The following is a 27,999-nucleotide window of genomic DNA, read 5'->3' on the forward strand; positions in this document are numbered from 1 at the left end:
TTATTTTGTTAAAGGATAGTTTAAGTTACAAGGATAGTTTAAAAAAAAAAAAAAAACACTATTTACTCATCTTCGAGTGGTTCCAAACCTTTATGCGTTTTTTTCTTCTGTCGATCACTATAGAATATATTTTGAAGAAAGCTGAAAACCACTATTGACTTCTATAGTAAAAAAACGCATACTATGGAAGTCAACATTGTTCAAAATATCTTCTTCTATTGTTCTATCTATCTTCTTGTGTTCGACAGAAAAAAAAGAAACTCATTAAGGTTTGAAACAAGTAAAGGGTGAATAATTGATGACAGATATTTTTTTGGTGAACTTTTCCTTAACTTTTTTTTATTTTGTAGTATTTGAATATTTTAAGCACTTAATATTTTACAATACTTTTTTTTTTTTTTTTAAATACAATAACAATAAAACTTTTTGGAATTTACAGCATTTACAGTAATGATTTGGTTATTCTTTTATTCTTTTATTTCCCAAATGATGTTTAACTGAGCAAGGATATTTTCACAGTATGTCTGATAATATTTTTTCTCCTGGAGAAAGTCTTATTTGTTTTATTTCGGCTAGAACAAAAGCAGTTTTTAAAGAACCATTTTAAGGTCAAAATTATTAGCCCCTTTAAGCTATATATTTTTCAATAGTCTACAGAACAAACTATAATAATACAATAACTTGCCTAATTACCCTAACCTGACTAATTAACCTAGTTAAGCCTTTAAATGTCACTTTAAGCTGTATAGAAATGTCTTGAAACATATCTAGTAGAATAATATATACTATCATCATGACAAAGATAAAATAAATCAGTTATTAGAGATGAATTATTAAAACTATTATGTTTAGAAATGTTTTGAAAAAAATCTTCTCCCCGTTAAACGGGGGAGGAAAAATAAACAGGGGGGCTAATAATTCAGGGGGGCAATAATTTTGACTTCAACTGTATATCAAAACATGTAAACATTTATTTTGTATAATAATCTCACAATAAAATGATCCTATTTTAATAAATGTGTCCATGCATGGACCACAAAACCAGTCTTATATTGCGCTGGGTATATTTAATTTAGGAAAAAGCCAAAAATATGTTGTATGGGTCAAAATGATCAATTTCTTTTTTATGGCAAAATCATTAAAATATTACAAGAAGATCATGAAGAAATTATGTACATTTCTACAAAAAAAAATAAATTTATGATTAGTAATATGCATTGTTGATAGCTTAATTCAGACAACATTACAGACGATTTTGTACATATTTATTTAACCCTCTGGTTAAAGACTTCAAATGTAAATCAGCTAAACATTGTCCTATCCTATAAACCATACACCATACAAAAATAATATTTATTCAGCTTTCATGTGACATATGAAACTTAAGACTTCAAGCATTCACGCATTTTAAAATACAATTTATCCAAGTGCTGTCTAGTCTGAATTTTCAGCTGATATTAATTCAATTCATGTTTATTTCTATAGTGCTTTTATAATATAGATTTTGCTAAAACAGCTTAATATAAAAGTTCTAGTAAATTGAAAGTGTCAGACCAGTTCAAGTATTCTGTCTAAATCAAATCACATCGATGATCTTTAAGAAATAAGTAGATTTGGTGCTCAAAATGTCTTTAATTTAACTATTATTATTATCAAGGATGAAAACAGTTGATTATTGATAAATCAAAGCAGTGACATTTTAAACCTTTCATTAATAATATGAATTTTTTATTCATAAAATAATTTGCTTTATTGTTGTAACTGAATAAAGCATTGGGAAAGTATTATGTCTCTCTCTATATGTTTTAATTATAGTGTAAATATATTATAAAATGTGACGTAATATAAATGAAAAAAATATTACATTAAATCAATTTAAAGGGATAGTTCACTCAAAAAGGATAGTTGATTTACTCACTCTTCACTTGTTAAAAATATATGTCACTTTGTTTCTTCTGTTGAACACAAATATATATATATATATATATATATATATATATATATATATATATATATATATATATATATATATATTTATATATATATATGTATATATATATATATATATATATATATATATATATATATATATATATATATATATATATATATATATATATATATATATATATATATATATATTGAAGAAATATGTAAACTGTTAAACATTAATTTCTATAGTATTCTCTATTCCTGCCATGGATGTTCAGTCAATGATTAAAGGTTTAACAGCTTGGAACTAGTTAAGGGTGAGTAAACAACGTCCAGATTTTTATTTTGGGGTGAACTGTCCCTTTAAAATATATAAATAAATTAATGAAGTTAAAGTAAATTAATATTAGTGTTTGATATTTTTAACATCTCACAAAAAAAAAACGTTTTTTAATTGCTCATTTCTGCACAGTATTGCTGTTCATCTTTGTAAAGCAACATTACCACAATCTACCTTGCTTAAATTACTACAAAAATAAAGGTGACTTGACTCGTTATAGATCAGCCATTGTGGATAGAAAGTCAGCTAAAGTATTTGCGCTTGCTTGCTATGACACTTGTTTAACACAAGATGGCGCTTTCAACACGTGAATCTTTAGGACCTCACAACACAATGGAATCTTCCACTAACAGGCATTTCTTGGAATTATGTATGTTTTTGATTCATACAAAATGTGTTTTTAGGCATGTACACCTTAATGCCATTCTCGATGTACAAGTATAATCAAGCATTATTCATCCAACACATCTGAGCCAAGAAATCTTATCATGAGTTTAAAGTGTTTCCAAAGTAGGGGAGAGCAGGGTGAAAGAAACAAATCAATTTTCTTGGAGCCCTGACAACATTTGATTTCCAGGCTATAACAGCACATTCAGCATGCAACCCTTGTTGGAGCTGCGACCATGTCCTGCGATTAGCTCCAAAATTCAGTTTTTGAGTGCAGAAAGTAAATTATTGTTGCTATTCTTTTTTCCTTATTAGAAGTTGTTTCTCTTTTCATGTGTCACATCAATGATCAATCTACAGGTTAATGTGCAATAACACATCCTTAAGTTTGCGATATCAGAGTTTTTCAGTTTAAAACTAAATCAGGTTTAAATGGCAATAGTTCACTAGGGGGACGAAAGTAACACTGTTATTTTTGTTCCACAGCTAATTTTCAGGGTGGCGCAGTGGATAGCACATTCGCCTCACAGCAAGAAGGTCACTGGTTCGAGCCTCGGCTAGGTCAGTTGGCATTTCTTTCTTGAGTTTGCATGTTCTCCCTGTGATCACGTGGGTTTCCTCTGGGTGCTCCAGTTTCCCTCACAGTCCATGGTATAGTGTATGTATGTGAATGAGTGTGTGTGGATGTTTCCCAGTAATGGGTTGTGGTTGGAAGGGCATCCGCTACATAAAAAAATGTTGGATAACAAACTGGATAAGCTGGCGGTTCATTCCGCTGTGGCGACTCCAGATTAATAATGGAACTAAGCTGAAAATAAAATGAATGAATGCTAATATTCAGACCTTATTTTTCACTTCCACATTAGACTTTGGATTCACAATTTTTATAAAATTAATGCATATTGCCAACAATAATAAAATATTCAAAAATTGTAGAAAAAAAAATCACATTTTGCATTTTTGGATTGCTTTTTTTTTTTTTTTTTTTTTTTGCAAAAGTAAAGGACAAAATATGTTTGAAGTTAACATTTCAAGATTAAGCCAATAAATCTAGTAAAAATTGTTGTGTTACTTTTGACCCAAATGTGTTACTTTCATCCCTGCCTATGGGGTCAAAAGTAACAACATGCAACTTTAGTATAGTTTAAAGTGAAGTTATATTTGAGCTGTCCTACGCTGATCAAAAATAACACCGGCATTTGATGGACCACTCTTGTGAGCAAAATTATATTTCCTCTAAAAATATTATCTTATAAAATGAGTTTTTTATAAAAAATAAAAAAATAGTACTTTTGTTTTCACTCTCCCCTACCTCATTTATTCCAGATGATAAATATTTTTAAGATTTTCTGATGATGCATATGATTTTTCTTCGGTCTGATTTAATGTTCTTTCAATCAATTTTTAAAATGTAAAATCACATTGCATATTTTGCTACTTTATAATATGTTAAAACATCACTTGAAAACATGTTCTATTTAGTATGAATAGGAAAGCATACTATGTGTACCCTAAGTTCTTAATGGTTAAAAACTTTAAATTAATATGTAATACTTACTCAGTATATATGTGGTTTCAGCAATCAGATTCGACCAGACAGAGCTAAATAGCCAAGGAGGGTCTAAAATGATTTGACCTTGAGATCTAATTTATTCCAACAGCCCCAAAACACTGTAGAGATTACAGTAGCTGGTGTTTTTGGACTGTTGAACTGCTAATATTCAATCAAATAGATGCCATCCGACGAACTCTAGATCTTTATGGCACGTGTTGTGAGAAAGTACAACAAAAATAAGGTGTTAGAGTAAGGTATTAAAATAAAAATCATAGCTGCCATACACATTCTTTTCATTCCCTCTCAAAATAGCCATAAACATCTCTGTGTTTATGCAGTAGTACTGTTGAAGTGATGAAGACTATGATAAAACAAGAGAGAAGGGTCTGTAAAATATGATTAGCTACTTTATTGTCGCAGCCATAGAGCGATTACTGACTGAAGATTAGCAGGGCTGAGCTTGGTCAGTATCTGGATTGGAGACCACATGGGAAAACTAGGTTGCTGTTGGAAGTGGTGTTAGTAAGGCCAGCAGGGGGCGCTCAACCTGTGTTCTGTGGGAGTCCTAATGCCCCAGTAAAAGGGACGCTATACCGTCAGTGGGCTCCGGCTTTCAGATGAGACGATAAACTGAGGTGCTGACTCTGTGGTCATTAAAAATCCCATGGCAAAGAGTAGGGGTGTAACCCTGGTGTCCTTAACCATCATAGCCTCCCAATCATCCCCATCCACTGAATTGGCTCTATCACTGTCTCTCCACTCCACCAATAGCTGGTGTGTGGTGCAAGTGGATGCTGCACACTGGTGATAGTGCGGAGAGACCCACAGTCAAGTTGATTTCAATTTTTAAAAGTGAGCAAATCTGAACTTGGAACTGTTAAGTTGACTTAATAAAATTTCGCACTTATTTCATTTAACATATAATAATTTTATGGCAACTCACTTTTTTAAGTACTGTAAAGTCAAAAAATCACTTTTTACAGAATGAAATCTGAAACAAGTGGTCACAAGAGACGCAACTGTACATGCTAAAACTAGTTGAAAATAGTAGTGTCTTTGTTGACCACATGTGGGGCTTCTTGTCCGCTGGATGTTTGTGAAGGAGCCACAGGGGTCTATAAAGTCCATTTTGAGAAACACGGCTGTAAAATTCCCCTGAAGGACTGAATAAATCTCATTTCTTACCTGCACTTGGAGTGTATACTGGCCCTTTGTCAATGGTCCAGCGGTCTTAACCAAACCCTGCTGGTCTATGCTAAAAGGGTTTGCCTCTACGCCTATCAGGATAAAGGAGAAAGGAGGCCCATTATGGAGGGAGTCGTTGTCTGTCACATTGAGCTGTAACACGCTGGTCCCTGAAGGTAGATTCTCCTGCAGAAGAGGAAAAAAAAATATCTAGAATCATTTCAAGGGATTTCGCCATCACCTCTTACTGAGAACTCAGGCATGGAGTTAGGAATGCGTGTGTAGGGTTTTATCTGCTCTACTCTGTAGGAGACTGTGGTCTTGCCTGGATGATGAGACTGTAGTTAGCCTGAGAGAAGACAGGGGGATTATCATTCACATCAGACACAGCAATGTTGATTGCTGCACTGTCGGATTTGAGGGGACTTCCGCTGTCGGAGGCCATCACGGTCAGCATGTAACTCGCTACCTAATTTAAACAAGAAAAAAACACGGAACAAATTCTTTTATCCTTGCATTTGACAGGAACTTTTGCATCACCCTAAATTTTAACAAAATCATGTGCATGTGTGATTAAATCACGTATATTGTTGACCATTGCCTAAAAAATGATTTGATTTCTCTTGCTAGTTTAAGTCAAAGCAACAGCCTTAAAATCAATTGCTGGCTCTGTTCTCTGCACAGTTTAGTTTCAAACAGCTCTAAATGATGCTTGCTTGGAAACTTCTAGTAATCTTATCGACCTTGGTTTCCTGGATCCAGTGTGTTTAACTAGCATTGGAGCAAAGCTGTGTAGAGCTCTGGCTATTCCCTTACAGGAAATGGGTCTGAGACCAGCGAGTTAGAGCAGAGATGTTTAAACTAGGGCCCGCGGGCCAAAGTTGGCCCATGGTAACCTTTGATTTGGCCCACCATCCCATATGAGAATGATGGAGTTGTGGCGAATGCCTTTTACACAAATCGTCATTTCTAATTTAACAACTTTATTAGTTTGTTTGTTTGTTTGTTTGTTTGTTTCATTCCTGAAAACTAAATGTAAAACAAAAAAAAGCAAACTGAAAATAAATGATTCAATTAAATTATTTAATAAACACTGTCATTCAATGAATAAAGAACATTGCAGAAGACATTGGCAAGCAAATCAAGGTAAAAACAAGCATAGCTTGACTAGTGTAACTCCATTTCGTTATAAATATGTACCACATTAGTTACTATAAAGCAATGTTTTCTAGTTATTTTTAAATATTAAATAAACTAGGAAATCACCAATGGCAACTGTAATGTAATATAGTTTGGTATATATTTACCTTCGGCCCACCACCCTTAATCAACTTTGTTTTTGGCCTTTTATAAGAAAAAGTTGGTGCACCCCTGAGTTGGAGGCTAAGAACAAGTTTAATGACAATAAAATCAATATGGACTAAAATCTTAGACTAATGTTGCTATCAGCTTGTCGTTTCGAAGGCAAAATTGGTCTACTAGCAAGGTGTACCAACCGATGAATGTATACACAGTCTGGCAACTAAACCAAAAATGTTATTTTATTTTACATTAATGACAAGTCTATTGACAAGGTATGTTGACAAAGATGACTGAAATCTCAACACTTAAGTTCTTTGCACACTGAGTTTTCATGTGCACTTTTTGTATTCGTTATCCTAAAAATCAATCATGTACAGAAACCTTGCACGCTGAATCCAATGCGCACTAATCAAATTTTTTTTAATAGATAATATCTGGTAACACTTTATAATAACTATACACTATGAACCATTTATGGAGCGTTAGCAAATAGTGAATTCATTACCTGTTAAACATTAACTATATTAACAAACATTAGTAAGCTGTTTATAACTGCAGCTACAATTGCTGAATTCATGACTTACAGCCACATTTATGATGTGCTTAATAAAGGTACTGTCATAATTTGGTAATGATTTATTTTTCATTACTAAATTAAGTATTGCATAACAGTTTTTAAGCATAGTTGGTTGTTTTTAAGATCATTCAGAATGAGTTAGTAAATGATTCATAAACTATTCAAATTAAAATTCATATATGTTATTATTTAGGCATATTCATTCATTTATTCATTTTCTTGTCAGTTAGTCCCTTTATTTATCCGGGGTCGCCACAGCGGAATGAACCGCCAACTTATCCAGCACATTTTTACCCATTTCTGGGAAACATTCACACACACACTCATACACTATGGACAATTTAGCCTACCCAGTTCACCTGTACCACATGTCTTTGAACTGTGGGGGAAACCGGAGCACCCGGAGGAAACCCACGCGAACGCAGGGAGAACATGCCAACTGAGCTGAGGCTCGAACCAGTGACCCAGTGACCTTCTTGCTGTGAGGTGACAGCACTACCTACTGCGCCACTGCGTCGCCTATTTAGGCATATACTAATAGTTAATTTGTATGTTATTAAATGCCTTATTACCTCAACTTCATCCAGTTTTGTGACCTAATCCAAAGTGAGGACTATTTATCCTTTGTAAATCCCTTATAAATGACAATTAAACGGTCAGTTAAATTCTAAACAGAAAAAAAGAAAATAAATGACTTTATTCACTTCTGTTCCTTTGAAAATACACAAGTGAAACTATATCAATAAAAAAATAAATCTCTGCAACCTCATCTAAAATAAAAAAACTGCAGTTTAAACAATGCATCTTATTATATTGTTAAATTTGTATATTTATCCAATTTTATGTCGTATTTTGATACTCCTGTTATTCAGCAATGTTTAAACTAAACAATAAATTTACTTTTTAGATAAGAGTGTAAAGATGTATTGTTCATTTGATACTGAGGCTTTAATTGTCATTTATATGGCATTTCTAAAGCATAAATGTGACAAATAAAGGTTATTGATTGATTGATTGATTGATTGATTGATTGATTGATTGATTGATTGATTGATTGATTGATTGATTGATTGATTGACTGAATAGTCCTCAATTTAGATTAGGTTACAAAACTGCATAAAGTTGATTTAATAAAGCATTTATTAACATACATAGTAACCATTACTATATGCCTGAATAATAAGATATATAAATGTTGATTTCAATAGTTTATTAATCATTTACTAACTCATTCTCAATTATCTTAAAAACCTCCAACCACTTTTAAATACAAATGGTTTGTAAATAATGCAAAACTCAATTTAATTACGAAAATCAACCAGTCATAAATATGAGTACAATTAATAAGCACATTATAAATGTGGTTATAAGTCAAGAATACAGCATTTGTAGCTGTAGTTATAAACTGCTTACTAATATTTTATTAATGTAGAGTTAATGTTTAACAAATAATGAATTCACTAGATGCTTATGCTTAATAAATGATTTATAGTGTGTAGTTACTATAAAGTGTTAGCACAGCCTTCATGCAGTGATGCTTTTGATCTCAGTTATGCTTTTTTATAAAAAAAAAAAGAAAGAAAGAAAAATTTAAAAAGTAAATATTGTATTTACTGGCTGTATGTCAAATGTAAACACACACAAATACATATGAGTGGCATATGATTAGGCATTGAAACCAGCATACAATAGCAGTGGTGCTCAACCATCTACCACAATTTATCTTTATTTTCTGCACTTTGTTATTCAAAGTGATCTGTGCTGCGAGATGAAGTGGATTAATTTGTCAGATGACATTCTAGTTTTTGGCTTTAGCTTCAGTAAAATGCTGGCTATGGATGCAAAGAATGGAAAAAATCTTATACAATACATTTTTATGACAAACAAAATTTTCAGAGACAATGGATAAATGTAATAGACAAAACATAAGGTCAAATAAATTTTTAATGTGTAAAAAATTGGTGCTCAATGAATTATAGGTATTTTTAAAACCCACTCTATCCAAGGGGAAAGTATCAATCAAAAAGCATTACCATCTCTCTGTCTAACTGACGGGCCAGTTGCAGTTCACCACTGACTGCGTCCATGATGAATGGGCAGCTCTGGTTGCTCTCTTCAATGGAATAGCGGATTTGGTTGTTTAAAGGCCCATCAAGATCATTCGCAAGTACCTAAGGACAGGGATCATTACACTTCATGAAAATGTGTTTACTCAACATTAAGTACTTTCCACAGATGTGTACATTGATTTAATTTAAAGTAGATTCATGTGGTGCCTCCTCACCCAAAACTCACTGGCACAGTATCAGATGTACAGTATGGAGGAGTTGTGTACAGCAGAGTTTTTTTTAGCATGTTGCTGCGTGGATGATAGGGGTGATCTGGGTTGTTGCTAGGTAGTTCTTACAGAGGTGCTGTGGTGCTTTAATGATTGCCAGTGAGGTGCTAGACTATTCATAAGGTTACAGGTCATTTCCACGGTAAGGTTAAGGTAAAGGTAAAGCTAAATAATATTTTAGCATAGACACTTTTAGGTAATTGTTAATGTGTTTGGGATACAAACTAGAATCTTCTAGTAGTTGTCAAAGTGACTGGATTTGCAGGGTGTTCCAGAAGATTTAAAGTGTATGCTTTGTGCTGCTTACTAAGATTTGTTTTTGCACGTTAGTATGTGGTTACTTAGCATTTTGCTAGTGCTCTGTGGTGGTTACCAAAGTGGTGCTGTGTGGTTGCTAAGGTGTTCTTTGTGGTTGCATGGTAATGCAAACTGGTCAGAAGACTTTGTGGGTAGTTTTTGTCATAAGTCGTAGCAAGTATGTACTTGATGATTGTGATAAAGGCACCATTATATTCAAGTGAAGTCACATTACGTTTATATGTATAGCACTTAAAGGTGCAGTATGTAAGTTAGACACCCAGTGGTTGAACTAGGTATTGCACACTTGGTTCAAAACAAACGCAGGTTGCCAGATTGACGACACCAATAGCAGTGTGCCTGACCGTCAAGCCTGATGGCTAATTTAAACAGTGTTCTAAATAAAAGCAACGGCACCTGATAGAAAGAATATTTAACCAACACCTGAAATTTATATTTTTGAAACTAATATTCTGTTTCTTGCAACTAAACAACAGATAACTATGACAATGATCACCTCAGGTACCCCTCATGTGCTTTATTCAGTGTTAAATGCTAATATTGTGAGTTTGAATGTCATTTTACATGACATTTATTGCCATACTACTAAAAGCAGCAGCAGATAGTTTACCTCATATCTTGACCGTCAGTCAGTGATTCAGCATCTACATTTAATAATGTTTAAGAGGTCTAATATGTATTAGATTATAAACCTTACCATTTTGCACTATTTTGTGCCTCTGAATTGCTGTATTTAAATTTCTGTCATGTTTCATCTGGTGCAAAGGACACAAGGTTATGATGTAACCTGCTCACCAAATGTTTACAATTTTAATATTTATATTATTTGCAAATTAATAACCACCTTAATGTGCAACTCTAAATCTGCGTCTCATTTCAGAGGCTGCTACTGTACACTGAAGGTTGCGTTCCGGTCGCATATGCACACTTTGAGAGCCTTTCTGACTGAATGAATGAAATTTGATGTTTTCCACAAAAGGCAACGCAGGGTGCTAAAATTTAATTGGCTAAAGTTGCAAATTAAATGTCCAAAATGAATGACAGACGTTTCAGCACAAGACAGACATTTTCAAAGCAGAATATCTGACTTTAGTTTTTCAGATAAACAAGTATGTTCACTTAACATGTTTTTTTAAATATCTGCAAATATATTATGGTATTTTTATGCTTTAGAAGAGTCAAAAACTTACATACAGCACCTTTAATGCAGTATATTGCATTAAAGCAAGCAGTTGTACAGCATTTAAAAACAGTGTCATTGTTACTATCGATTAAGATTGCACTTAAGCAGATAATTGTTTATGCCTGATCTATATAGGCTGAATGACAAAATTAACTGAAAGGTTAAAAAGGGTGGACCCACAAAGCCACGTCCACTTGAGTTATCACTCCCAATCATAGTTCAAAGATGTTTTTCCAGCAGAAGTAAACCCTTTTTTCAGAAAGTTCAATCTGGCAATCTGTTTTAAACATCATACAAGTGTGTTCTTTATTTTTAAGTATCTAGATTCCTTAATTGGGCACTAATGTTTTCTGAGTGGCTTTGAGTATTTTTGTTATGCACTTGCTCCAGTAAGCTGTTCTTAATGATTGAAAGTGTGTTCAGTGTCATCGCCATGTTGCTCATGTTGCATGCCATTAATAAAATATTCTGAAAGTTTTTTTTATAATTGTACAAACACTATGCTGGAAAAAAACAGACCATTTTTAATATGGAAGTGTAGAGAGAACAAGAGACATGATTAAAACATAACTGCCTACATTATAGGCCACTTAGAAGATACGGCAAAACTAAATGCAAATATATGCAAAAACACTTACCGTCAACACTGTGCTTGCAAGTCTGGTGTCCTCACTGACTACAGCGGAGTATATCTTCTGGCTGAACACAGGGCTGTTGTCGTTGATGTCTTGGAGGTGAATGCTAACAGTAGCCATGTCACTGAGTGACTGCTTCCCACCGACAGTGGCCTTCACTGTCAGATAGTGCTGTGAAGATTCCTCATAGTCCAGGGGCTCCATCACAAAGATGTCACCTGCAAACACAAACATTGACTGAATCTTCAACACTACAGTCCTATGCTTTTGGTGTCATGCTGTCAGAACTCTGAGTATGGGTGCATCACCTGTCTGTGAATCGATTCGAAAAGCTCCTTGCTCATTGCCGCTGCTGAAAGAGTATGTTGTTTGGGAAGTCATTTGCCTGTCCTTGCTTGAAGCGAAGACCTTCAGTAGCTTAGTCCCTATTGTAACATCTTCCGGAACTGTGGAAATGTATTCCCTTCGCTCAAACACCGGTGGATGGTCATTAGCGTCTAGTACTGTCACCAACACAGAGCCCAGAGAGGAGAGTCTATGGGGAAAGCCCTGGTCTGTCGCACGTACCCTCAAAACATGCATGGCCTTCATCTGTTTGTCCAGGGATCTTTCTAAACTGATGATTCCTGAGCTCTCCTCAATTGAAAACAAACCTCCTGCAGAGTCCTCAAATGAGTAACGTATTTTACCGTTCATCCCTAGAGATAAGGAAGCAAGAAATAGCATTAGGAAAGGTCAGTTCTGGAGCTCTGCACTAGATTTCTGATGGTCTGTGTTAGATTTGTAGCACATGGGGCTTTGTCTCTGATGTCCAGCCTGGGAACAGGTGGTTGCTGGTGAAAGCGGGCTGTCTGAGAGTTGCTTTTTTTATTATTATTTTCTAGAGTTTACATTCATAGGAGTATGTTGTTTTTAAAGTGGCTGTTTCAGTGTTGAAAGAATTCCCCATTGCCTTTTTTTTATTTTAATCTACATTTTTAGAAATGGTTGAATTCTTTGGCAGTGAACAACATATTATTGTTTAATATGCGAGAGCTGTATAAAATACGCCAAGAGAGACCTCTCAAAGCACTCGCTGTAAAATGTATCTACTTAAATTTGTTGTAAACATTGGCACATGGGACGAAAAATCCACATGGTGAATCAGGCCAAAACTCAGATGGTGCATAAACTGTGAAAATAAAAATGTGCATAATATGGTCAAAACATAATCAGGGTAACACATTCAAATAAAATCACAATACAATAATGAAATTAACCTATATATATATATATATATATATATATATATATATATATATATATATATATATATATATATATATATATATATATATATATATTAGGGCTTGCATAGACTAGTCGACTAGACGAGCGATCGACTACTTCAACCACTAGTCGGTGCTCTCAGAATCGACTACTCGAGTGTGCATTTACAATAAATGACATCAAAAGGACAAACGTATCCAACAAACATCACGATCCAAGGTTAAAGCTTCCAACTACAACTGAGGATTAAATTCAAAATTATTTACATTATCAAGATTAACACTATAGGGAATCCTCTCGAATGGTAGTTACATGGTTTCCGCTACATTAATTCTTCCGTGGCGGGGCGCCACACCAAAAAACATTACATTCTTTGAATGCTTCTCATTCAAATATTTAGTCGTGTTTTTTAATAGCTGGTTATAATCACACCAAAACGTATTAAAAGGTACGTGAATTATAACAGCGCAAACTTTACTGTGTGTGTGTCATTTGTTTAACCCAGGTTACGTGCAGACTGACTGACTGACAGGTGCGTGATGTGTGAGGCCAGCAAACACGACGTAGCTTTCAGTTAAAATGAAAATAGTTTCAATAAGTAAATTTTATAGATAAAGGTCTATTGCTCTGCATATTATGACTTTATCTTAATAATTTTGCGCGCAAGCAAAGAGATTGAAATAATGACATAGGTGTTTGGTAGATCTGTATAAAAAATCCTATAGGAAACACAGAGTAATGTAATGAACATCAGTTTCCTCTACTATCCAAGCTAGCGATATCATTTCTTGCTATCCCTCCCACCAGCACACGAAGTGAAAGAAATTTTCTTTGGCCACCAACACTGTAACAAGACAAAGAGCAACCTGCATCCCTCTCACATGGATGCACTTGTATTTCTAAATGTAAACCAGCAAACCATGAGCTTGACCAAAGACTGACTAAAGGATGAGAGCGGAGATGACATGTAAAAAAACTTTAAGTATCAAATATAAATTGCTGAATTATTCTAAATGAATTTATTCTAAAAGAGCAGCAATATTTTTTGTAACTGACTTCATGATTATTACTGACAAAAATGGAGCTTAAAATTAAGATATGCTAAGAAGTGTAAACAGATGTAAAAACTGATCTATATTGAGTAGAAGTGGGCAGAAGAATATCATTATATCATTAAGTCATGAGTGGGCTCAAATGGACACATGCTGATTTGCCATGAAGCCCAAAGTATGGAAAACAGAGTCAGTTCCATGACATAACTAGGCAGAATGACAGAAATTTAAACTAATTGCTTCTTGTTAGGTTAATTTGTGGTTTACACACAAATGCATACTTGTTCATATGCTCATTAGTGCAATGAAAGCAGACCTTGTTGTTGGTGTCGCCCGGTCGTCCAGCCTGATTGCCTGTCACTAATTAACGCCTATAAAAATCCAACAGTGACAGCTGAGTGAATTAGAATGAATCACTTCACAATCTTCCCTCCAATCAGCAAATAAACGCAAACACATCCTGATGTTAATTTATGAAGAACTGCTAATTACAAGACACCCAGTCGGGCAGTTGTTCATTTTAATAATTAGTGGCCATGATAGACTTTGCAAGACAAGTGACTTCTAAGATGTTTGAAGAGTAACAATGCAACAATGAATTGAGTTTGTGAGTCTAATGTAGGCAATCCTATGCTGGAATAGGCAGTTTTAATTCCACTTGGAACTGTTCGGAAGATTGGTAATAAGCAATTGGAGATACATCTACACTATACCTGAAAAAACGTCTTGTCGCCTATCCAAGTTTTAGGAACAAAAAATAACTTGATTTCAAGTTGATCATTTGGTATCAGATTGGCTATTATGAAAGGCAAAAGCCTCCAGATTACACTTGTTTTACCAAAATAAATTGTGATCATGTCATGATTTTTTACTATTTAATTAGGACAGTAAGGTCTGACTTTGCTAAGACAAAAGTCTTATCACTTAACAGAAATAATGTACAGTTTAGAAAATAAAGTCATGGTGTAGGGGAAAAGGCCATGAGCTTGGACACCTAGATACATACATCTCTGCAATGACTCCAATAACTTATTAATAATATTAAGTCATCTGGAATGGCAATGAACGTGTAATGTAAAGAGCAGCACAAATGTCTTGATACCTCAAGCTGTTGGTGTTGCTATCCACTCTGCAGATCTCTTGTATGCCCCATGCTGAATTAATCCCAAACCAATATCTTTTCTTCACAAAACTTGACTGATTTCTGTGAGAATCTTGGGTCCATGCGGGTTCCAATAGGTCTTCTGCAGTATTTGTGATGATTGGGATGCAGTTCAACTGATGATTCATTGAAAAATCTACCTTCTGCTACTTTTACAAATGATCAACTAGAAGTCAAGCTATTATTTGTTGCTCTTACAACTGGAATCGATGACAAGACTTTTGTCAGGTACTGCACATAATATCAATGTACAGTACAACCTTTTTATCGTCTCTGTTTTTGGCTAGCTTTGTGTACAGGCATCATTGCCATTAAAATGAATTAAACCAAAACAGATACTATTCACACAAATCCTCCAAAAATCCAAAAATGCTACAATATGCATGCCAGGCCAGTAACTGGCAATGTCACTTTGAAAATAAATATAATATGTCTGTTTTGGCACTATTTATTTGGTTTTCCAACTACTTTTTGGTTGTAAAACTACTTTATGCGGTTGTCTAAATGCATAAAATGCATCATGTGTCGTCATCATTTTCATAAAATCATTGTTTACATAGAGATCATAACTGTATCATTGTCAAAAACTTGCACTTATACTGTAACAAAATCTTGCTCCCTTAAATCTTTAGTTGAATTAAATGACATTTTCTAGTCATCTCAACTTAAACCAATCCAACTAAAATGTTTTAAAAATATAAAAAAATTATATATTTAAAAATCTGATTAAAAATGTTAAGTTAAACTTGAACTTATTTAAAAAATATAGTTAAAACCTGATTAACTTATCAAAATAAGTAAAAATAACATTAAAAAGGTTTAATTGTCATAGCTTTTGTCATATAATTTTGTACAGTGTAGAAACCATAATCAAAAATATGTTTTTCCAGGACCCTAAAGGCCAGGTAATTTATAAATGAATAGCCATAAAAGGTTTCTGTTTTTACTTAATAGTGTTCTGTAAACTCAATAAAAATGATTAAAACATTACAAAAAAACAACAATGCTTAAAATGCCATGAAAAGAAAACCTGATCTGAAGTTTGCCCAGAAGGCAGAAAAGTTCAGATTGTCTGAATTAGAGTGTGGACCACTGTGAGAAAGTAATTGTTACCTTCACAGGGAGCTAAGACAATCGTGTATGAGAAGATTATATTCAATTGTTCTGCAGTCAGGGAAAGCTGCATGCTGAGTGGAGATGAGAGTAATGAAATGGCACACAGAGCAAAAGATGGCACAGACTAATAACTACTGATGCTTCAATCAAGATACACACTATTGGAAGCGATGATTGTGCATCTACTGCAACTAATCGTTCTTCATGATGGTTTGAGGCAATATGCACAAACAAAGTTACCAAATAACAAGTTGTTCATACCGATATCTGCGTCGAAGGCCTCCAGTCGTGCCACGTATGTTCCAGGTTGTGTATTCTGATAAATGCTCACATGATGTGGGTCAGATGTGAATTTGGGTGCGTTGTCATTTGCATCTTCAACTGTGATGAGCAAAGAAGCTTGGCAGAAGTGATTGTCTTTGTCTACTGCACGCACTGTTAGGTTGTACACATCTGTTACCTCTCTGTCCAGAGTTGCCAGTGTTTTCACTGCACCTAGAAAAATAAAAATAAAACAATATTAAGGATCAGCACTTTATATTTGTGAAAAAAATATATATGTGGAGCCTCCTGATTGAGCAAGATCCCAAATCATAAATGTTCTCTCTGACATAATAGCCAAAATAGTCAATGAAAGCAAGAACAGCAAATAAATGCTGCATGCTTTCATATTGGATACACTATCAGGGTGTCAGTGGGGTCTTAAAAAGTCTTTAATTCACAGAAATGTTGTCTAGTAGGTCTTAAATAATTGTAAACAGGTCTTAATTTTCCTTTGTCCATAAAAAGCAATCCAATCAGGCTAACAATCCATTTCAATAGAACTTTTAACAGAACTCTATTCATAACCCTATTTACCAATATGGTTTAATTGTCATCTTTACAATAATGTTTGTTTAAAAATTATCTGTGTATTTATAGTCCATATATGGTAAGCACACTAACATGGACATACTGTTGTGCATACATTTAGTTTTATAATTTTTGAAGATTTGTATGTGTTGCGTGTTTGCATACAACTAGGGTTTACTTGTTTTGACAATTTATTTAAAACTTGTGGCTAAGAAATAACTTATTATAATATAATATAATACAATACAATACAGTACTGTATTAAGTACTGTATTAAAATATAAAAAAAAAAAGAAAAAACTGCTCTTAATTTTCCTTTTCATGTATATCTGCCCAACCTGGCCATTAACACCCATTCAACCACCAACAATCCATCTCAATAAAACTTTTATATTTTTATTTTTTTTTAAATTAATTAATTACTTTCCATACAGTAACATTTGCTTAAAGGTTCTTCATTTATTTACTGCTGAGGATACTGACCTGACCTATATTTTTTTTATTATTAAATTATTATTATTGTAGACTGAAGTAATTCACAGCTATGTTTTGTTGTATTCTTGGTAAGGGTTATAGGGTTTTGAATGCATATTTTTGAAAATGTATTTAAAAAAATGTAAACAACATTATTATTGTTGTATGAATAAATGTATTAAATTTTAATAATTTTTTGATAGATCAAGTGAAAATCTTATTTAACTGGGATATTAAAAGCATATATTAGCATAGGGATATTAGCATTTAGCCCTGTATAAGTCTAATATTGTATTCATAATGGTCTTAAAAATGTCTTTAAAAGTCTTAAATTTAACTTTGTGAAACCTGCAAAAATTCTGAAAAAGGATACAAATACAATCAGATGTTTTTTTTATAATGTTATGTCTCCTTTTTTGTATTTCACTGCAGAAAAGAACACTAGCAGAGCACTTTGGTGATGTTGACGTTCTTCCATCGTTGTATTTTCACTGAAATCTTGTGTCTGAGGTATTACAACTGTGAAATCATTACTACAATAGACCATTTTCACTATCTGGATTTCTCAGCATGGGAAGTCATCATAGATGAGTAAACCTAGAGAGCAGTGAATGGGAATGTACTACAAATAATTGTTTGCATTCCGATTTGATCAATCAAAAAAAAATCAAAACTCTTATGACAGTGTTTTCATGACTTTCAAAAATAGAAAAAAAAGGAATTGTATGGGACTAAAATCAGCAGCCAGCAAAGAGATCAATGTCAAATGTACTGTCCCATCCATAGAGATGCATTAGAACACCTAGTTTTAAGTGTTAACACTTTCTTTTTATGAAAATATTATATAATACAAATGCTTATTTTAAAAATTTTAAGAATTGAAAGGGGTGGGCCACTACAATAGAATATTTTAAATTTTAGTTGATGTGTAATGTAGCTGTGTGAACAGGAATAACATCACTGTAAGGTAATATGCTTAAAGTTCAATACAAAAGGTGACATTGGCTTTTAGAGAGTTAGGATAGCAAAGCCTACAGCTAATGCTTGGAGACTACAAAAAATACATCCGGGCTAGTGAGATCACAAACGCTTTAGGTCACGCGCATTCACCACGTGCATACACTCTGTGCAGCGAATGGGTGTGGCCAGAGGCGCTGTAACGTTATCGGCATGTTAAGTCATGACGTACTGTATCGGTGACGTATACAATGCTGTTTTTGGCTGCTACTCATTTGAATTGAGAAAATATTCGTTTATGGCCACTTTTAAGTCCTATCACACATTAAAGGGAATTTTATATAAAATCAAAGCAAACACATCAATCTCTGGACATCAATCTCGTCACACTTAACAAGCGGATAGCAGAGAAAGCTAGTATGCTGACCAAACACTGCTATTTCCACAAATCTTGTTCTGTTTCTGAATGTGGGCTTCAGGACATGACACAAAGAGAGAAGTGCTTACAATTAAATTTTAATTATGTTCCAGAGAATTATACAAAATATATAGCTAGCAATTGATAAAAGATCCAGAATCTCTACCAATTTAGTGCTGGATTCGGCTAAAACTCCTTTAAGAAGGAGCAGCTCCAACCATATTAGAAAAAGCTTTGGATTGTGAGCCACAACCTGTAAGCATTTTGTTTAAAATTTATCTATTACATGCATAGTTTCTAATGTTAACGGTATGTTGTAGCAAGGACAAAAACAAGGATGTAAACAATGGGAAATGCTGTTTGGCACCGTTAACAATTTAGCTACAAATTCTTATTTATCAGTCAAACTGCTGTAAACACCCACAATTTTCACCAGCATTGCAGTGTCTCTCTATGCAGCAGCTTTTCCCTGCGTTCTACATTTGAAATAATGAACTCACAGAAGACATGTGAATGTTTCATATTACTTACACCTGCTTATAACCCGAATATATGTGAAAAACACTTGTCAGGTTTTATTTTAGAGAGTAGGCATAAGGTTCATCTGCATCCTTTTAATTTTCTGTCTGATTCAGGCTCAAACTGATACAGCTAACAGATACACTGACAGTATATACACAGCAGAGGCACAGTGCGTGATATATATATATATATATATATATATATATATATATATATATATATATATATATATATATATATATATATAATGATTAAATCACACTGAACTGAGCTAAACTGAACTGAACTGAACTTAAACACTAAAACCTGAACCACACTGTTCCAGTTACTATGACCCTTTATGTGAAGCTGCTTTGAAACAATCTACATTGTAAAAGCGCTATACAAATAAAGCTGAATTGAATTGAATTGAATAAGAGGTGTGGCACTTTTACTGGTGTCGTTTAGCCGATCCGCGAATTACAGCACATTATGCTAGCAGATCAATAATAGCCTCTTGAGGGCGGAAATATGACAGTCGTTTTCATGCTAGCTGAGCAGCAGTATTTAATCAAAGTTAGATATATGAAAAAATAACTTGATCTTTTACAAATGAAGCATGAGCACACATTGCTTCGCATCTTATAAACACAACCTAGCCTTAAATATACACTTAAACACACACTGGACTACCTCTTTAGGATGCTTATGACTATTGAAACGAACAGTATAATCACCATCTAGTTAACAGTGGCAATCAGCAGGTGTATGTCCAAATAGTCTAGCATGTGATTTCTCTGGATTATGTTAAAATTGTCAGCGATGGATAGATATTTTACTTTAGTTAAGTACATATAAAGGCATATCTACTTTTTTCATTGCTGCTGTCACATTTAGCTTTAGAACAGTATGTATGGCAAAAATCTCTAATTAGTTTTAACTATTGACACTTTAAAGTCAGTAGTAATAAGGCTTGAAAATGGGAAGGAGTGATCAATGAGTCAGCGCCATTATGTCCTTGAATAAGACACACTTTAGATTGCTCTGGATAAAAACGCAGACTATATATTTTCCGCTTTGTTCATTTTACCTGTCTTGCTATCAATTGTAAATGATTCAGCTCCACTGCCGCTTAGCTGGTACGTGATTTCTGCATTTGACTGGATATCTGCATCAGTGGCTGAGACTTGAAGAATGTGTTTTCCGATGAGTACATCTTCTGGAACAGCTTGAGCATACACATCCTGAAAGCAAAAGCAGATTTCAGTTTAAACTGGCGCTGCAGAAATGGGGGTCATTATCTAAAAATGAAAATTGTGAGTATGTGCAATGTGTCTGAAATGTATTCATTAAAAGTTCCACGCAGGGTCCAGAATAAAGAGCTCAGGGGCTAATGAATATACACATCATGCCTTCTCACAAACAGGACTGTTGTCATTTGCATCCAGGACAGTGATCTCTACGGCCGCCTTTGCCACAAAGGTTCCATCGGTGGCTGTGATGTTTAAAAGATAGAAATCTCTCTCCTCCCTGTCCAGGGTTTTGCTGACAGCGACCACCCAAACACCATCTGTGTGCTTCACATCAAACAGGCCCTGCGGGTCTCCACCTGAATACATTAAAACAAGCTAAATATACTTTGCTCAAATCGAAATATTTAATAAGTGTATTAGCTGTCAAATCATCATGTATTTAGCATCTTTTCAATAGCTTGGGGATTCATTGTACTTCTAGCGGCATACAAGATACTAATCAGTCGATGTGATGAAACTGAGGACAATAACAAGATGCTCTGAATATGTCTAATCAGCGTCGGTATAATACCAAACACTCATATACATATCATATATTATTCATAGCATCCAGCAATTGAGCTTGTGGCATTAGCGCTGTAATTTCTTCGCAGACTGTTTAAAGGTTAATAAACACCTCACTTAACTGTCATGCTGAAATGCAGAAACCAGTTTCTTTAAAGGGATAGTTCACCTAAAAATGAAAAACTGATTCTGTTTTTTTATACTATACTGAAGCCCCATTTACACTAATGTGTTTTAGTTTTAAAATGCTTAAGTTTTGCTACGATTACGCCTTCCGTCCACACTAGCCATGAGTTTTCAAGCCCCAAAAACGGAGCATTTTGAAAACACCGAAGAGACCATTGTCATCTTAAAATGCTCCGTATCGGTGTAGATGGAGTAAAACGAATATCTGATTGGGGTTTTTTCTTAATATTAGGTGGACAAAGTTCAGCATCCTTTTCTTCAAAGTTCAGACTTCGCAAGTTTGATATGGAAAACAAATTCCCGAAGAAACCACAGGTAAAACTTCAAAGAAAAGTAAACTTTATAATAACATTAGCTATGTTTCCGTCCAAAAATGTGAATTAACTTTATGTGTGAAACTGAATTAACACATAAAAGATGTGTGAATGAAGCAGTTTCCATCCAACGAGTTAAAATGGACAAAATCGTCACTTCCTGATTATCTGGCGGTAATAAAATAAAAATGTATCCTATTCAGTTATGCGCATATGTTTTTTATGTGCATATTCAAAATTAATGCACATCTTGGCGTTTCCATCAACAGTTTTTTCATGCACATATGAAAAATATGAATAAAAATAGGTGAATGGAAACATAGCTATTCACATCGCCCTGGCTATGTTGTTTCACTCTTAACAATAAAATGAAAACATAATATAAGGAACTGTTTATTTTCATTTGATTCTAACTTTTAATTTTACTTTACAGACAGCAAAAATGTTGAGTTGTTGTGTAGCTACATATTTATATGACCGTCATCTTCACTGTATGCATATTTATAACCAAACGGAGCTTATAATCAAAGTACAGAATACACAAGACATGTCACTCTTATAGTTTTGAATAGGGAAAAGTGTGAAGGTCAATATGGCAAATGAAGCCCCGTCTACTATTACAGGAGCCACTCATTGATCACTATTGACTGATGTTGTAAATTACTTCAGAAGAGCAGTGCGATCAGACAATTATTATCCAGAGGATCATAATGTGTAAGACGGCCCTAAGTGAGGTTGTCGTGATCTCTTTCCTTTCGAGTGCACATGCGCATTAGCAGGCAACCTAAAAATATGCAGATTTTGTTTGATTCAGATGTTTAGAAACGAAACCTATGAGACGGTTGTTGTTTATGTTTATTGGCGATCCCAAATCTGATATGTAATCGTAAGCTTGGCAAACAGTTTTAAAGAATTTAATGTTTCCCCATTCAGACAGAATGCCTGAGCATACTGCCCAAGAGGTGTTTCAAAGATAACCGCCAAGTGAAATGACTTGCCTTAAAGGGACTTTGCTATAACATAACTGCCTCCTTTCATTTTCATTGAAAAGTATAAAACATACCCTGTTTCTTGCTTTCGCATGCCAGAGCGTGTGTGTGCGGTCATGTGATCTCGGTTTTAAGCAGTGAAGTGTGGACAGAAGGCATTTAAAAATGGTAGATAAAATGCCAGTGTTGACAAGGATTGTTTTTATTCTGAACTGCTGTTTTAAAACTAAAACATATTAGTGTAAACGGGGCCTGAAACAGTTTTTTTTATGCTTTTCTTTGTAGGTGTTTTGGCATGTGTGTGTGTAATTCATGTTGTTAGATATCATCATGTTGTCAGTATGAGTTTGTGTAATTCATGCTGTAAAGCACAAAACAATTAAAAGTATCACCAAGTTTTGTTTATGACAGATGTTATTTTCTAAAGCCCTATTACAAAAACACACTGTTTTGGTGATACTAATTAAATGGTCTGCTTGTTATTAGCTTTTTATTATTATTATTTTGTTAAATTTAACTACATCGTGTGAAAAAGAGCAGTGAGTACAACTTAAGAAAATTGGGTTTAAACACTACAAGGGACAGTAAATTAAGACAGATTAAACTATTACTCTCTTTCACTTGTTAACATGGACGGTATACCTGTGATGAAGCAGTTGAACCTCCTGTTGACCTCGTCGCTGTCAGAATCAACATAGCTGAGAATGGTTACAACTGTGCCTGGTGTAGATTCATCTTCTCTTACAGCGCCTTTAAAAACTGCTTCAGTAAATAACGGAGGGTTGTCATTTGTGTCCACAACTGTCACTTCTACAACAGTAGTGCCTGTCATCTGTAACCCTTGGGCTCCGTCTGTGGCCACCACTGTGATTCGATATTGGTCTGTCTTTTCCCTGTCTATTTCCATGAGGGTGGTTATCCAACCCGTCTCGCTGTTCACTGAAAACAACTGAAGAACATCAGGGGGCTGCTGGTTTTCATGCAGAGCATACGTGATCTGGCCATTCAGCCAAGAATCCAGATCCGTTGCCTTAACCTGCACTACAGAAGTCCCTTTTGGCAGGTTTTCAGCAATACACGACTGGTAGCGGAAGGACTCAAATTGTGGGCTGTTATCATTGACATCCTTGAGATGGACACTCACATCTACAGTTGAGATCATTTCCATGTCATCTTTGACATCTCGAACCTGCACTGCGAGATGATACCATTTTATAGTTTCATAGTCTAGTCGTTTTGTGAGTATAAGCTTACCAGTTGTGCTGTCAATAGCAAAGACATCATGTTTGTTACTCTCTGGGGTGTTCCCTCCAACAAGGCTGTAGATCACAGAAAGCTCATTTTCGGCTTGGAAGATATCCATCTCAGTTCCGACAGCCAGGTCTTCTGAAAGCTCCAACCACAGCGACGGCTCGGCAAACTTTGGGATTGATGTTTCAGGGGGAACTATTCTAATTGAAACTGGAATAATAGATTGCTTTGGTGGGCTTCCAGAATCTTTAGCCTTCACAAAGAAGGAATACAGGCCATTTTCCAGTCCAATTAGGCTTTCTTTTGTGACAATCGCACCACTAAGTGAATGAATTTCAAAGTGGTCTATATCAGATTCAATAGTGTATACGATATCAGCATTACTTCCCTCATCTTCATCTACTGCTGTTGTTTTGATTACTGTTGTGCTGCTAGGGGCATCTCTTGGCACAGTAACTTTATATTCTGAATGCTTGAATTTAGGTGAATTGTCATTCACATCAGAGAGAATTACAATGACATTACAAAAGCCTAATAGACCACCGCCATCTTTAGCCATTAAACTGATTCTAATTATTTTCTCTTCTGGGTTTTCTCTGTCAAAGCTCTCTTCTGTGTAAATCTGTCCATCTTCATTGATGTTAAATTTATCCCTGGCGATATCATTCATAATGAAGAATGTCAGTTGTCCGTATTTCCCTGGGTCCTCATCAATGGCTTCAACTTGTCCGACAAGCGTACCAACTGGAGAGTTCTCAGCAAGCTCAATAAGATACTCGTCCTGAGTAAATGATGGGCTGTGGCTATTTTCACCCATCACATAGATGTTTGCTTCAGCGCTAGCACAGAAAACACCATCAGTCACTGACAGAATCAAGCTGTAGAAGTGCTTAAGAGATTGTCTGCTAATGTTGGCAATCACAATTTCTCCACTTAACGCATCAATTGCAAAAATGTTGTTGTCATTTCCTGACAAAATGGCATACTCGAGATTACTGCTACCATGACTGTCAGCATCAAATGCTTTAACACAGGTCACAAGCTGCCCTGGAGAAGAAATCTTACTTATAGTGGCATTATAAAGCTGTTGTGCAAAAATAGGTGGGTTGTCATTAAGATCAGTTATATATACGGTCACTTGGACTTCAGAAGACAGCTGAATTGCCCCACCGTCAACAGCTTTTACAATCAGATCATGCTGAGATTGGGTTTCATGGTCTAGTAGTCCTGCAGTCCAAATAACTCCAGTCTCGGCATCTATTCTGAAGTGATCTGAAGTCGATCCATCCCTTTCATGCAGTTTATAAAACAATATAGCATTGCTTTGTGCATCAGGGTCCATGGCTACCACTTGCAGTACAGAGGTTCCAATTACAGTAGATTCAGAGATGCTAATACTATACACTGCTGCTTCAAATTTAGGTGCGTTGTCATTGACATCTTCTAATATAATGTCTACAAAAACATCAGAGTTGGCCCCGGTCAAAGAATCTGTTGCCTGGATGCTTAACCGATATGCTGGATGAGCCTCATAATCCAATGGCTGGATGACTTTAATGAGTCCAGAGTTAAAATGAATGTCAAACTGACTGAATGGGTTTCCCCCACTGATGCTGTAGACAGTACGAGGTCCTGCAGATTGATTGGCTACAACTTGGAGTATAGATGTACCTACTAGCACATTCTCGAGGATTTCAATCTTGTAAAAAGGTCTTTCAAATATTGGTGTGGCTTTGTTCACCACTGAAATAACAACCTCTGCATTTGAGAATAGTGGTGGTTCACCTTCATCTTGCGCAGTGATGTTAATGACATACTTGCCAATGCTTTCCAACTCAAGAGGCCTCTTTAGAGATATTTCTCCAAATGGGTTCACCTGAAAATATTTATCATGACCTTTCAAGTAGTATGTAATCTCAGCATTTTTGCCTATATCTCTGTCCACAGTGGTCACCTTCGCAAAAACTGAACCCACAGTTTGGTCAACCTGTACAACCGCATGATAGGGTTGATCTACAAAGAATGGGGCATTATCATTCACGTCCTCAACTTGCACTTTCACAAGCACGTGGGCAGGACCATTCAACCCTGGCTCTTTTATTACCTCCACAATGATTTCAAACAAATCCTGTTCCTCTCGATCAAATGGGATGCCCGTAGAGAAAAGCACTCCTGATGTGCGTCCTATTTCAAATTTACTGTTAGGATTGAGAATAGAATAAAACAAAGGCTCGTTGACTCTATTTCCAACTACAGAAAGAACTGCCAGGGTTTTCTTTTCTGTAGCGTTTTCTTGCACCTGAGCGGTGAAAATGTCCTGCGTGAACTTCAGATTGTGACTTTTATTATCTTTAACATTGACTTTCACATTTGCACACCCAATGAAACTTCCATCAGAGACTTGGACTGTCAATCTGTACCTGCTCCGCAGCTGTGTAGTATTTTGTACAAAAATATCACCAAAAGTTGGATCAAGCCAGAATTTGTTCCCTATGTTGCCATCCACAATTTCAAAATGTAGTTTGTTTCCTGGCAGCGAGTCCTCATCTGTTGCCTTTACTGTTATCACTTTAACACCTTTATAGGTCGGAAGGAGAAGAGTAGCCTCGTATGAATCCTGAGTGAACTTGGGAGCGCAGTCATTAATGTTAATGATGTGTATAGTCACATTGGCAGTGTCTTGAGCAAATAAACGTGGGTTCCCAGTGTCATGAACTTGAACTCTAAAGTTAAATATCCGTCTCTGCTCATAATCCAGGTTGCTGAGAGTTTGAATCGCTCCAGTCCTAGAATCGATAGAGAAGTAGTTACAAGCAAATGGCTCCATAATCTGATAGACAAGTCTGGCATTTGAGTGCTGGTCAGCATCTGTTGCACGAACAACAAGAGGAGCTTTCTGAGAGTTCAGGACCACACTTCTGATGATGGCCGACTCGCTGATGAAGCCAGTATATTCAGATTGGGTGAAGACAGGAGCATTGTCATTTTCATCCTTTAAATAAATGTTAACTGTGACACTGCTTGACATTTCAGCCATGTCTGTTCCCTGGACAATCAGTTTATATGATGAAAGTGTTTCAAAGTCCAGCTTCTTCCTTGTGATGACAGCACCAGAGTTTGGATTGATGTCAAACGCGCCTTTCTCATTTCCCTCTATGATTTGATAGAAAACTGTTGATTGACTGAAGGCTGAGACTAAAGTTACAAAACTCCCAACAGGAACGTTCTCACTGACTTCAGCTGATAGAGAATTGGAGGGGAACTTCGGCTTGGTATTATCTGAGATAGTGACTGTGATCCTGACAGCCGTAACTGCACTGAGCGAAGGTTCTCCTTTGTCTGAAGCTTTTATTATCAATTCATACTGGTCTCTGGTCTCACAATCAAGTTCTCTTGCAACTGTTATAATGCCGGAGGACTGATCAATGATGAAGGAAGTTCCATGATTTCCTAACCATAAGAAAGAGGGGAAAGGTAAGAAACAGAGATCAATATAATAATTTCATTGCACATATCTCTCTGGCAACTGCTGTAAAACACATAAATACAGTAGTATGAATGTATCTTACACTGCGGTTGTCTGTGTAATATATACAATCACCAGCCACTTTATTAAGTGTCCTCCTGTTCACCTTCTTGCATGGAAGCAATTGAATGGATTAAGGCATTTAGAGAGGCATTTGGTCAAGGCAATCTCTCAAACTTTGAACTGAGCATCAAAATGAGGAAATATGTTGATTTAGGTTACACTAGGGCGGTTATTTTAACACTTTTCCACTTTACAACATTTTCCACTACAACATTTTCAGCCCACAATAACAAAGCATTTTAAAGCACTGTTGCATATTGTTTCCTGTTTTTTCAAGCACCTCTCATGTGTCACCTGTAG

The 27,999-nt window shown here is 35.3% G+C and overlaps 1 protein-coding gene and 1 long non-coding RNA gene across 4 annotated transcripts in view; one reads left to right on the forward strand and one right to left on the reverse strand.

The window, feature by feature from the left end:
• The window catches only part of LOC141377537 (uncharacterized), a 188,243-nt gene that overhangs the window by 116,698 nt on the left and 43,546 nt on the right, over positions 1-27,999 (forward strand). The gene's annotated exons all lie outside the window — the stretch shown is intronic.
• Positions 1-27,999, reverse strand: part of fat1b (FAT atypical cadherin 1b) — a 75,653-nt gene that overhangs the window by 19,533 nt on the left and 28,121 nt on the right. For both annotated transcript variants that reach the window (XM_073921998.1, XM_021472822.2), the window contains 9 exons: positions 23,502-27,560; positions 20,966-21,162; positions 20,644-20,797; positions 16,613-16,846; positions 12,061-12,450; positions 11,756-11,970; positions 9,312-9,449; positions 5,725-5,868; positions 5,400-5,585 (listed from right to left, as the gene is read on the reverse strand). In XM_073921998.1, coding sequence (XP_073778099.1) covers positions 5,400-5,585; positions 5,725-5,868; positions 9,312-9,449; positions 11,756-11,970; positions 12,061-12,450; positions 16,613-16,846; positions 20,644-20,797; positions 20,966-21,162; positions 23,502-27,560 — 5,717 coding nt within the window. The remainder of the gene's footprint in view (positions 1-5,399; positions 5,586-5,724; positions 5,869-9,311; positions 9,450-11,755; positions 11,971-12,060; positions 12,451-16,612; positions 16,847-20,643; positions 20,798-20,965; positions 21,163-23,501; positions 27,561-27,999) is intronic.

The sequence above is a fragment of the Danio rerio genome, chromosome 14 (genome assembly GCF_049306965.1).
Source record: "Danio rerio strain Tuebingen ecotype United States chromosome 14, GRCz12tu, whole genome shotgun sequence".
In the NCBI taxonomy this organism is placed as follows: Eukaryota; Metazoa; Chordata; class Actinopteri; order Cypriniformes; family Danionidae; genus Danio; species Danio rerio.